Source organism: Cydia fagiglandana, chromosome 3 (genome assembly GCF_963556715.1).
Source record: "Cydia fagiglandana chromosome 3, ilCydFagi1.1, whole genome shotgun sequence".
Classification (NCBI taxonomy): domain Eukaryota; kingdom Metazoa; phylum Arthropoda; class Insecta; order Lepidoptera; family Tortricidae; genus Cydia; species Cydia fagiglandana.
The window spans coordinates 16177332-16190358 of record NC_085934.1 but is presented as its reverse complement, the minus strand read 5'-3'; the positions used below and the strand labels follow the sequence as shown (position 1 = coordinate 16190358).

Sequence of the window (13027 nt, the reverse complement as noted above, 5' to 3'; positions counted from 1 at the left end):
AGACCCTGAGTACTATCTTAAGTCAAAGATCTTGTTGAGACGAATCAAACGAGCCCAAACACGAAGTGGTTTAGTTGCATGGTTGATTGGAACCGGTGACCACCTTCCGGCTCCATCATCAGACCCTGAGTACTATCTTGTGTCAAAGATCTTGTTGAGACGAATAAAACGAGCCTAAACACGAAGTGGTTTAGTTGCATGGTTGACTGGTACTGGTGACCAACTTCCGGCTCCATCATCAGACCCTGAGTACTATCTTAAGTCAAAGATCTTGTTGAGCCGAATCAAACGTGCCCAAACACGAAGTGGTTTAGTTGCATGGTTGATTGGTACCAGTGACCACCTTCCGGCTCCATCATCAGACCCTGAGTACTATCTTGTGTCAAAGATCTTGTTGAGATGAATAAAACGAGCCTAAACACAAAGTGGTTTAGTTGCATGGTTGATTGGTACCGGTGACCACCTTCCGGCTCCATCATCAGACCCTGAGTACTATCTTGAGTCAAATAAATACATATAGAATGTCAGGTCGTTTCAAATATTTTTAATCCTGTCCGGTAGTTTATTAAACTGTACCATTATAAATTATAATACTATAAAAACAGTGCTAGGATCAAAGTCTCTCGTTGCGGTTTACACGCACACAGTATAGCGTTTTACACGGCGCCCGCCGCACACAATGATAAAAAACCTCGTCGTCGCCGTTGAAAATGTGCGGAGCCGACCGACACACGTCCTGCCTGTACAAGCTCTGCCGCGGCACTGAGCTGGCGAGCGCGCGTCATCGGTAATATAGAGCAGTTTTCAAAAAATTGCCAAAAAATTATAGTAGAATTTCATAAACACTAATGTATACCAACAGTATAAGCAAACGTTGCAGATTGCTTGAGTATGAAAATGACTTCGATATTAAGTAGATTTTCGTAGAAATTGACACTTGTTTCGGAGAGAAAATTGAGTTCGTTTTACTTTGATTTTCTCTTTCTCAAAGGTATGTAGGAAAAATATCGTTTGATATGCCTAAAGTACAGGGTATTAGTAATACAAAATAGCCAGGTTTAGCAGAGTAAACTTCTCAACATTTCCAAATAAGAGCTTGCCGTTCAGTGCTTCACGGTGTTTTTCGGAAACGACCATCAGAAAAAAATTCATTACTAATTTAATAAGTCCTTTTTCTAATATTTACAACGATATTTAAAAAGATAAGAAGACGCTTTTACTGGAACAAGTACTCATTGTTTCTAATAATGAGCACAAAGTCCTGAATTTCGTCGACTAGTATCATCAATTTTGCATTATTTCGACTTTTCTTGTAAGAGCGCTCTTAAGTAAGTAAGTATTATTAATATTTTATCAAAATATTTTTGACGATATAAATATTAGTAATTTTATAACCCAAAACTGCTTAGGAAAGAAAATTTAACGAATAAAAACGATTATCGTTTTAAAAACTTATTATTTAATTGTACAGTGAATAAAATAATTTAATTAAATTTTCGGTTACTGATGAAGTTAAAGTGACGTCACAAAGTTTGTGTCTCCCCCTCCCCCATGTCACAATATGTCACATTTTCTTGACCCCCTCCCTCCCCCTAAACGTGTGATGTAATTAATGGATGACCCCTTAGTTGGCTAGCTGTGTGAAATTGATGATCTGATCGTTTTGAGTGAGTGTATGGTATAAAATATGGGTAGAATAATGAAACGTACGTATGTGTTTCGCAGTATGAAATGATGGTGGCCTTAGCTTTCATAAACCTATATGTAGTGATCAAATTGATTATAACGTAATATGTATAGCTAAGTTTTCCTTCAGGTTTTAAATATTAATATTAACATATCGATAAATTATGCAATCTACAGACGAATTTATATATGGATTCGATTTTAGTCAGTCGAATACAAATTGACACTACGAGTAAATGACTTTCTGATTTATATGGTATTCAAATGTATACATATACAACGACTAATATTAGGTATTTCGGCAAGAGAAGACACTGGCTGATTGACGAAATGAAAATATGCCACGATGTGCCTGGTAACTTCATTCTCGTTTTTAAATCTAAATTAGGATTTACGATATGTAGTTTTTTTCTGAATACAATGATGTAACAGTGAATACATATTTGATAATTTGCCTTTGCATTATAACAAAATAGCATTTTATAGTATTTTACTATTATTTTGACAATTATTTACGTTTATAATGTATATGGTGACTTGCATTTTTTTAAACTGTGTATGTTCCTTTTAGAACCAAAATAGATTTTATGTTGTACAGTAGTTGTAGTAATCTTGTAGCTTTTTATTTCAACAAAATAACACCGGATACAAAATGTACATTCCTTTATGTTTAACTAATTTAATATTGCCATGGAAATGCCATAGTTATTTTCGTGATTATCCAACAATTTGCCATGAGGTTGTGTTATTTTATGTACAAAATTCTTATATAGTTACCGAAATTATTATATCAGTTTAGATTTAAAGGATTTATTTTAAATTCAACAATATTTCTATGAGTCTGACTTAGCAAATATGTTTTTATATTATGACAGATTATACAAATTTTATATTTAAAAGAAATGTGATAACGGTATTTATAAAACATTAAAATAAATAATATAAAATACATTTCCTTTTATTTCCTCATTGATGCAGCAGAAAAAAAGTTTAACAAGAGATACTCGACGTTATAGATTGTAAGCACTAATATCCATAATATTTTATATAAACATTTTTATATGCTACAATATACGAAAGTACAAATTAGGGACTTAATGTCAGAAGGCGTTATATACCAGCAGGGTTGGGCAAAATACTGGCTTCCACGTATTTCAAATACAAATTACAAAATACATTTTTAAAAGTATTTGAAATACCAAATACAAACTACTTTGGTGACTGGTATTTGAAATACAAAATACAAATTACAGTGTTTAAAATAATGTATTTCAAATACAAAATACAAAATACTTTTAATTCTTTTTGTCTAATCGTTTAGTTTGTTTAACGAATATCCTTTCCTAAAAACGTATAGGGTCATTGCGCTTGTTTTCGTCCAGCTCTAGTTTTCATCCACTTGACGAAATTTGAATATAAACCTACATTGCTGCAAATAGTAAATTAAAAATGAAATATATTATTTGCCTATCTGTCAAGTGGTCGAAAACTAGAGCATGGACGGAAACTACTGTAATGACTCTATCCCCTGGCTGTTGACGAAAAGTTCCGCGCAGAATAACTCGCGCATGGTACATATTTGCCCTCGTACAAGTTGTACATTATATTTTTAAAAAAACGTTCCATTTTAGGATCATAGAATTTAATAAAATGTATTTTGTAGAAATGTATTTTGAAGCTTGAAGTATTTGAAATACAAAATACATGTGAGTGCAGTATTTGAAATACCAAATACAAAATACTTTTCCAGGTAGTATTTGAAATACAAATACAAAATACTACAATGTATTTCAAATACGTATTTCAAATACATGTAATTGAAATACTGCCCAACCCTGTATACCAGTCAACCATTATTTGAATGTCTTATTGGATATATTGGTATATCTGCTACTGCATATATTCCGACCGATCCGATCCGATCCGATTGACGACCGGTCTGGCCTAGTGGGTAGTGACCCTGCCTGCGAAGCCGATGGTCCTGGGTTCGAATCCCAGTAAGGGCATTTATTTGTATGATGATACAGATATTTGTTCCTGAGTCATGGGTGTTTTCTATGTATTTAAGTATTTGTATATTATATTTATCGTTGTCTGAGTACCCACAACACAAGCCTTCTTGAGCTTACCGTGGGACTTAGTCAATCTGTGTAAGAATGTCCTGTAATTTTATTTATTTATATATAAATTATAATATTACATTTAAAAAAATCTTATCAAAATCAGTACACACGTAACAAGCGTATATAATAATTGCACAATATCACAACAAAAGATACTTTATGTTTTCACAATATGAGTCATCATTTCAAGTGCATTTATATGTTGATTCTACACTCATGATACGGCGGCGGCGGAGTCTCGCCGCGCGGCACGCGGATGGCGTCCGCGTGGATCACCGGCTCCCGGTGGCCCGGCACGCCGTACAGCAGCGGCACGCTGCGGTCCGGCAGCGACAACTGTCTTCTATACGACGGCGGAGTCTCCAAATCCGGATTAATCCCACTGCTCCACAGTAAATTCGTCCTCATATCACTGTCCACCCTCTGCGCTCGTCGCCTCTGCCTCCTAGTTTGAGGTCGCGTGCAATTCACTCGTCTACACCCGCATAACGAGCGTAACCAAATGTAAGTGACCACTATACCGATCGCTAACCCTAATTCCAATCCTATAATAAATGCTTGCGACGACGAAAACTCTCTGTCAATTTTCTCGTACCATGTGAGTTGCTTTGTAGGTTTTAGAATAGGCAGGGTTTCGTTTTTCTCGGAAGTGATGTTCCAAACGTCTTTAACGTTGACATCTGTTCGCTCGACGGGCGCTGCCGATATAATTTTCTCAAACATTTTAGGGGATCTTCTGACGCACTTCTTCCTATAGCTGATGCGATGTGATGTTATCCAAGCTTCTACTGCCATAAAATTAGAGTCGCAGTTCCAGTAGTCGTTCTGTAGTTCTAACCTCTCGAGTTTCCGTAGTGGTTTCAGGACTTCCGTGTTTAAAGAAATTAGGTAGTTTTCGCTCAAATCCAATTTACGTAAGTTTGGTAAACGGCTGAATATTCTGTCTGGTAGAGACTTTATCCGGCAGTTGTTGAGGTTTAACACCTGTAATAGAATAAGAAATGTGTTATATCAATAGATTTAAATGTATTGTGACTAATAATAAATATAGCACTTAAATAGTTCTTCCATTTAAGAGCCCCACTATAAGGTGATCAGCGTCATTCATATAGTACCTAACTGGGCAATCCAGATCCCAGACCTACCACATTTGGGGCTCACTTATAGGGTGTGTGAACGCCATCTAGTGAAACTGCTGTTTATACAGCGTTTTAATAGTACATTACTACAGAGGCCGGGACAAAAGGGGTTGCCGGCCGAAGACATATAGACGGCCGAGCGAAGCGAGGCCGGATAGGTCTGAGCGCGGGCAACCCCATTTCCCGCCGAGGTATGTATAGTGCTTTTCTCAAACATGCAATGAAATAAATAAAATAAAAAATCCACTAAAACCAAGTTTTATTTATAGAAAAAACTAAAAGTAAACTACATCCAAAATATAACCAACACGTACCTATATCATTATTACGCGTATGTTTTACACGAGTCGTGTATTTTTACTACCCGTATATTTTCATGTATCTTTGATTTTTTCGCCTTGTATCCGTCTGACTGTCGTTTTCGTCACATAAGTTTACATAGTCTTTCATATTGATATCATGTTTCACATACATCGTTGCTTTATGCATGGAGTAAATAAGTATAATTTCCACAGTGTTGATGAATTTGTAGTTACATTCATTTAAAATATGCCACAAAACTGTTCCTAAGAAACTGTAAGCCATTTTTCTTAGTTTCTCAAATAATAAAATTGCCATAAGCAACCATATACAGTGGAACCTGGATAATTGCAATCTCAAGGGACCGGCCAGTTTTTGTCAATTAACCAGGTTTTTCATTTAAGCAGGTCGTGTCAATTAACGAGGTTCAAAAAATCGTTATGTCAATTATAGAGGTTTTCATTAATAGAGGTTGCGTTCTGACAAATTTCTTTTATGGAGGTGCAAATAACCACTTAAAGTAGATTTACACGCTTACGTTCTGGGTTTCTGGTCTATACATTGCTTCTGTCTATACTTGCACTTTTACACTACATTAATTACCACTTTATTTTCTTATCATTTGGGTTTAAAAAATTCCCTTGAATTGTAGAAGAAAGTTTTATTAGAATGTAGAAAGCATACTTTGTTTTTTATTGATCAAAACTATTTCACCTACTACAGGCTGTGATAGATACCCAATAACTAAATTAAATTCTGGATGGAGATATAAATAAAATGATCATTGCTATTAAAATATTGTTTCTGCTGTCTACAACTACATTATATCAATTATAGAGGTAATAAGCAAGACTCGTTTCAATAATAGAGGTAAAAACAAGAGCAAAAATAGCGGATTTTTTTTGCACAGTGTCAATTATAGAGGTCTTAAGTTGCGATGTGGTCAATTATAGAGGCAAAATTACGAAAAGCACTAAAATCTAAATTGCAATTATAGAGGTTCCAAAATTTCAATTATAGAGGCCTTTTGGTCTGAGGGACCGGGACCGGACTTTTGGTTGCAATTATTGAGGTTTTGCATTTATGCAGGTTCCAATTAACCAGGTTTCACTGTACATACCTCGTCTTTGACTTGGCGGCAGAGGCAGCAAGTTATATAAATCAATTCTGCTTACGCTGCCAATTCCAACACCTACGATTACAATTAATTTCATTATTTCGTCGGAACTCATATTAAAGTAAAAAAATCAACAACGGACCATAAATCCAATAAAACAGAATGAAAATTTTTCAACTTTACCTCCATAACAATAAAAAAAAATAACTACGCGTGTTTGAGTAGACCTTTTTACCGCTAACGTTTAGATGAAATATTTTAAATGTTTTTATTTGTGTAGTTAAATTTATAAAATTATAGAATGTATTATTTATTAAGTTCATGTTGATTTTATACAAATAAAACTGCAAATTATAGCAAACATTGTTTTTTGTTTTTTTTTATAGGCGTAGTGGCAGTGTCATTACGAACCATAAAGCCATTACTGCCTCTAGTTTTTTTTTATGGATGAATGCCACGATGCTGTGTCACAAATATCTGTGAAATGAAAATTAAAAAAGAGGACTTTGCCGGCCTAGGCCTGCAAGATTTGTATGAAATTCCATTAAATACCTTTTGTCCTAGCCGCACCTGCAACGTCATACTTCGCAGCCTATTATAAGGAACATAACATCAATATTTCATTGCATGTTTGAGAAAAAAATATTGGCTCTATTTCAACATTTCTGTTAGATACTTCGGATAAGTTGACTTACTTTCAACTTTGTGTGGTCGATTAAAGGTTGATTTTTGAGCTCCTCAAAAACATTTCCCGACAAATCCAGCATTTCCAGCATTGGAGTTTCGAAGAAGAGGTCCATCACCATCGCCCTCAGCCGATTGTTGCTCAAATCCAGGTGCACCAGCTTATCCAGGCCCGCGAACGCGTGGATGCCGATCCAAGATAGTTGATTGTATGATAGGTTTAGCACTTCTATTGAAGTGATACCTGCTTCCTGAAAACAAATAAGTTGTAATGCATTATCATGACTAGTAACAGGAAATGTTATATGAGTTGATTACGCAAAGTGGCTTATCTTATGCAGTCATGCATCACAAAAATAGTCATTATTCTGACTAGTTAGATCAGCAATGGCAAATAACCAACTCACTACGAGTACTAAAACGTCCGAAACGTCGAGGTGGACCATAGAAATACGCGATTTAGGCCCAGTTGCACCAACCACATTTAACAGACTGATTAACATCAAACAGCAGTGAAGTATGAAATTTCCCATACAAATAAATTTAGCCAACGCCAGGCGTGTCTCACTCCGCGATTTCGTCGCTTTGCTATACAGGTAGCTAAAAGTACATCCGTTCGGCCCCAAATTTGGGGTTTGCCATAAGCCGCGCGTGGCGCTGTCGCCACCTAGCGGCCATATCTGTGCTGATCGTAACAGACGCGTTTTGTTAGAGAGTGAGTCTTCTGTACTTAGTACTATTATTTATTCTGTGCCAACGCTTTAACGGTGACAAACGATTTGGTGCAACCGACCCTTAGTTAGGTTATTGGTGACAATCGTGAGTCATTCGTAACAGTGACAGTTACTATCATAATATTTATACTATATGTAAATAAGTTAAGAACATTGCCACTAAATGCTTACCTTGAAGCAATAGTTCTCCAATCCACTTATCACATTATGGCTCAGACTATAGACCTGCACTCCGCTGGGCACTCCCACCTCCATGCTGATTATATTTTGCCCCTCGCAAGTGGCCCGATTAAGCCCGTTCGACACATCACAATCACATTGCCTAGGGCATAACTGACCACAAACATAACTACACAAAAATACTAACACCACTACATATTGCCACGCCATTTTTTATATTTCGTCCAAATAGTTTCTTTCGCACAAATCGTTTTCATTATGAGATAATTCACAGAAGCGATACTGACGCATGGACGATTTCGTACAAAATGGAGCAATGATGCGTGATAAGCGATAAAAGAACGTTATCGGGGTATAAAGAGATAAGATAACGGCGTGACAATCTTTGTTTTGAACGTGCTCCATTTATGAATCCGATGTGCTTAGATCGTGTAGGTAGGTGTGGTGTGGTGATTAAATATAAATAGATAGATAGAGGATCAGTAATAAAAGTATATATATTTCATAATGAGTATAATTGTTCATGAGATATTGCTAAAATATATAAAGTATATTAGTGTAAACATAATCCATTGGACCTTAAAATAATGCTCCTACTTCTAGGCAATCACAATCATAGTTCGTAGTTGGTTTGCGCGTTTATCTGAACATTTTTTTTACTTCAAAGTACTAAAATCAATATGGCACGCTCATTCATTTGACTACGTTAGCGGCTTTCACAGAATGATAAATTAAGGGTAAACATAGTCATTATGACCACATAATGACAATAAATTGTAGTTTGAAGTAAAGTGCAACACCAAATATCTTCAATAATACTCAGTAGGCAATTAATAAATAGTAGGTAGATACTTACATTGCTATAAATTATAAGGCTAATTATAAACTATGTCAAAAAATAAAGTATCAGCTCTAAACTCGCTAAAATTCATCATCATCGGACAGCAATCCATTGTTGGACATAGGGGTTGAGAAAGCGGGTAGCCATTAAACGCATAAAAGTAAGAAACAATTCAATCCAGTAACTCAAAAATATACCTTACCGGATAATTTGTGAGAAAAAAAAAGTTATTCGATCCAGGGATTGGTATTGACTCAGGAGTCATCAGTGTAAATTAGCCTTATTACTTGATTAGCCATAAGACAGGACCGAACGCGCATTATGTCTAACAATTAACTGCTTCCCAATACCTACAAAGGAATACTTAAACGCATAAATTAGTGCCAATTATTTCAGCCGCAAATTGGACAGGTATTTGTTATAACTATAAGTAGTGGATAAAACGTCGGACAATCCAGTTACCGGAAATTATTGGCGCCATCTACCCCATCCGTCAAATTTACGTCCGAAATTATATTTACACGTCTCACGGCTCGGCCACGACATCGAGTGATTTGAGACGGCGGGAGCGATAACCATAGGTTGGAGCGTGACACAGCGATCGGACCTTTCGCTCCAACCTATGGTTATCGCTCCCGCCGTCGCAAGTCGCTCGATGTCGTGGCCGAGCCGTTAGTATAGTTGCTGCTATTCCTTCTAAGATATAAACTAACTTAAATTGCACAAACACAATACCAAAGATAGGAACTACATGTCAGTTAACTAAATATATTAGAGTTTTGCCTGTGCTGCGTGGTTGTGGCGCTGTAGCACCGCTTCATGGTGTAGTCTATGCTCATGATGGCGTTGCGCACGTCGTGCACGGAGGCGCTGATGCTGTCGAACGAGTTCGCGAGTCTGTCCACAGCTAGGGCCTGTATAAATTAGTTACGTTTAACCCAACGAACTTCAAGCGTCGGACCCACGAATCATGACCCTGACACAAAAGCAAGATATTTACCAGTACCAATGTTATATTCGATGCAAAATTAAGCTTAAAAGGTGGGCGATGAGGGGTTATAATAAAAGCATAAAAATATATTAAAGGTATATTATGATAAATATTTGACCTAAGCACGACCAGGCGTGTCTCACTCCGCGATTTCGTCGCTTTGCTACAGGTAGCTAAAAGTGTATCCGTTCGGCCCCAATTTTGGGGTTTGCCATAAGACGCGCGTGGCGCTATCGCCACCTAACAGCCATATCTGTGCTCATCGTAACAGACGCGTTTTGTTAGAGACTGAATAGAGAGTGAGTCTTCTGTACTTAGTACTATTATTTATTCTGTGGCACGACAGACATACGTTTCGTAATGTTTGAGATTCTTATTCTTCATAAATCTTTCTTATTTCTAACATTTTTACAATTATGTAAGTTAAGTAAACATTATTGTACGAAAAAAGAAATATTGATTACATCTGATATAACAGAATTGTGTAGTACAAAGACCAACGTATTTCTAAGAGGGATCTCTTCCAGTTAATCTATAGCTAGAGGAGTAATTGTGTTTTTCGAGTGTGTATACAGTTGACGTCAAAGATATGTTTACACATTTGCATCTTATTGCAACGGAATAAGGTGCAAAAGTGTACAGCAGCGGTTCTCAAACTTTTTTGGTGACGGAACCCTTTTGGAAAGCGAAATATTTGACGGAACCCCAAACTAAATATTTTCGTTCGTCACTGTCGACCGGCTATTGTTTTTTTCTTATGTTTACAAGTATTTTCGCGGAACCCCAACAGAGGCTTTGCGGAACCCTAGGGTTCCGCGGAACACACTTTGAGAATGGCTGGTGTAAAGATATCTTTGATGTTGACTGTAAAATAGGCAGATAAAGAATAAATAAAAAATGCGTGGCCCATGTAAATTTCAGAAGGTAGTAAGTGTATAATTATCGCACTGATGTATGTTGGTCATAGTTGCGTACAAAGCTCAAATTTAGCAACTGGTGAATACATACTTGTATGTGTGATGCCTCTGCCAGTCGTTCCATAGCTTTGGAGTTGCTGAGGGAGGCTTGTGCCAGCTGGTTCATGGCAACTGCTTGTTGGTCCATTACTTCCACCTGCGGGATAGTTAATGGATATGGATAAATATAATAATACAGGTATAGTATGAGTAAATAGGTACCTTTTGATTTTTAGCTATAAGACTATCTATTGTCTACTGTTGTCTTTGATTGTTTTTTTTTTTCTGAAATTCTATCTAATAAATAATCATGGTTTCAGTTGCAGTTTAACATTTTTATAATTTTTTCAAAAAAAATTTTTAATGTTTATATCTTTCAGATTTAAGCCACAAGATGGCAGACTCTCCAATACGCATGGTCCCTATAGTAGGACTTATTTAGTTCAATGAAATTTAAATAATTTGTAATTGGAACAGAGATCCATTTGTTTCATTTAATTTTTGAACAAAACCAAAACAACCCTATATGTTATGTTGTAGGTTCGAATTTCACTGACAAAGTTTTTATCTTATATGCCTTAGGGCCACTAGCACCATCCCACTAACCCAAGGTTAAGCGGTTAAACCGTTAACTTAGTGTCTAATTGTACTGAAACCATGGTAACTCCAGGTTTAACCGTTTAACCCAGGATTAGTGGATTGGTGAAAGTGGCGCTTAGGAGGTTAAACTTTTTTTTCTTCAAAATGATAGAGACTGACCAGTTTCTCCATAATAGACATTTGCCTCTCATCAGCCTCTGTGACCAGCAGCTTGCTAGTTTCTCCGGGGAACTCCATCTCCTCAATCTCCTTCAGGAAGGAGTCATCATTAGAATCTTCATCATCCTCTCCATTCACTGGTTCTTGTTTCACACCTTTCTTTTTCTCTGAAAGTATTTAAACAAAATATATATTTATTTTATTATTTAAGTTGGGTTTAAAGTTTTAGAACTTATATTGAATATTAAATTCTTTGCAATTACTTTATAACAGAATAATAGGCAATATTCAACTTTACAAAAATCTACTTACTAGTTGATATTGAATAGTCGGCTACCGCTAATTCTAGAATCTTCTTTTCTAATGGTGTCAGCCTATCATCAAGTTTTCCTTCATCTATTTGCTTTTGTTTTAGCCTTATACTTCTCCTCTTGTCTGACCAAAACTAGAAAAATAAATAAAATTAAGTCAATACAAAATTATTACATTCACACAATTTTTCTTCAAGGTAATAAGCACTATAAGATGCAAGACAGAGAAGTGGAGCCAAAGAATTCTCATGTGGCACCCTACAGATGGATCAAGATCGCAAGGCCCTCAATTAACACGATGGGAAGACGAAATTATACTCACAGTGGGACCACTCTGGACAAGGGTGGCAAGAGAGAGGAAATACTGGAAGGAGTTGGAGGAGGCCTTTGCCGACAGGCACACTGAACCAAGAGACTTCATATAAACATTCAAAACTAAAAACCAACAATCATGTTCAGAATAAAGGGCTATATAAATAAATAAATAAATAAGCATTGCATAACTTGGGGAATACTTTCTCTGTTTATGTCAGTGTGTTTAGAAACTTGTTTGTTTTTGTTCATTTAAAAAATATGAATAAACAATACCATACTATGGACAGAATGGACTACTTACTTTTATCCAGCCTTTAGTGGATTTTACAGCTCCATTAAGCGAATTTGCCATACTAGATAGTTCAAACCATAGTTTCTTAAATTTTTCGTGATTCATACCATATCGAAACTTTCTGTTAGCTAGTTCAGGGTGCTTTTGCATGAAGTCTATTACTGCCTTAACTTGCGCTAGCGATGGCCTAGAGAACTGGAATTTAAAAACATATGATTATTCCGATTTACAATTGCAAAGTAGAAAAACAAAACAAAGTAATATTTATTTTGTTATAAACAAAATATGAATTTAAGATTTGAGTAGACTTACTCGTCCTGAACTTTCTACTTCTGAGAGGTCTGCCATAGTTGCCTATTATGTATAAAATATATTAACTAATCAGGATTTAAAGTACGTCATTACAATATTTTTTAAATAACAATAAATAGTATTTTGATTTGAACGCTTTATCGGCGTCTTGTTTGATGTTTCGATTCGCATTCGCAATTTTCGCAAATTTTATTAATTGACAGTTCCAATAAGATGTTACCATATGAAAGTTTGCAAAATATTCTAAAAAAGGATCTAAATATAATAACGTATGTTCAATACACGTT

At 36.0% G+C, this 13027-nt stretch overlaps 2 protein-coding genes across 2 annotated transcripts; both read right to left on the bottom strand.

Moving 5' to 3' along the window:
* Window positions 1-3912: 3912 nt before the first annotated feature.
* LOC134680283 (leucine-rich repeat transmembrane neuronal protein 3) lies at window positions 3913-8365 on the bottom strand. The gene is made up of 3 exons (XM_063539386.1): window positions 7955-8365; window positions 7061-7300; window positions 3913-4793 (listed from the first exon to the last, which is right to left on the bottom strand). The coding sequence occupies exons 1-3, from the start codon at window positions 8171-8173 to the stop codon at window positions 4005-4007; spliced, it is 1248 nt and encodes a 415-aa protein (XP_063395456.1). The 5' UTR covers window positions 8174-8365; the 3' UTR covers window positions 3913-4004.
* A 1117-nt stretch (window positions 8366-9482) lies between these two features.
* Window positions 9483-12897, bottom strand: LOC134680559 (uncharacterized). The gene is made up of 6 exons (XM_063539672.1): window positions 12741-12897; window positions 12438-12623; window positions 11823-11955; window positions 11511-11677; window positions 10804-10908; window positions 9483-9718 (listed from the first exon to the last, which is right to left on the bottom strand). The coding sequence occupies exons 1-6, from the start codon at window positions 12774-12776 to the stop codon at window positions 9563-9565; spliced, it is 783 nt and encodes a 260-aa protein (XP_063395742.1). The 5' UTR covers window positions 12777-12897; the 3' UTR covers window positions 9483-9562.
* Between the last annotated feature and the right edge of the window lie 130 nt (window positions 12898-13027).

Coding starts and splice junctions, on each gene's coding strand:
- LOC134680559 (XM_063539672.1), bottom strand. CDS start 12,776: ATGGCAGACCTCTCAGAAGTAGAAAGTTCAGGACGA. Junction 10,909..11,510: donor TGTCTATTATGGAGAAACTG/GTCAGTCTCTAT, acceptor ACTATCCCGCAG/GTGGAAGTAATGGACCAACA. Junction 9,719..10,803: donor CAGAGGCATCACACATACAA/GTATGTATTCAC, acceptor TAATTTATACAG/GCCCTAGCTGTGGACAGACT.
- LOC134680283 (XM_063539386.1), bottom strand. CDS start 8,173: ATGGCGTGGCAATATGTAGTGGTGTTAGTATTTTTGTGTAGTTATGTT. Junction 7,301..7,954: donor TGGAGAACTATTGCTTCAAG/GTAAGCATTTAG, acceptor ATTTGTTTTCAG/GAAGCAGGTATCACTTCAAT. Junction 4,794..7,060: donor TCGACCACACAAAGTTGAAA/GTAAGTCAACTT, acceptor ATTCTATTACAG/GTGTTAAACCTCAACAACTG.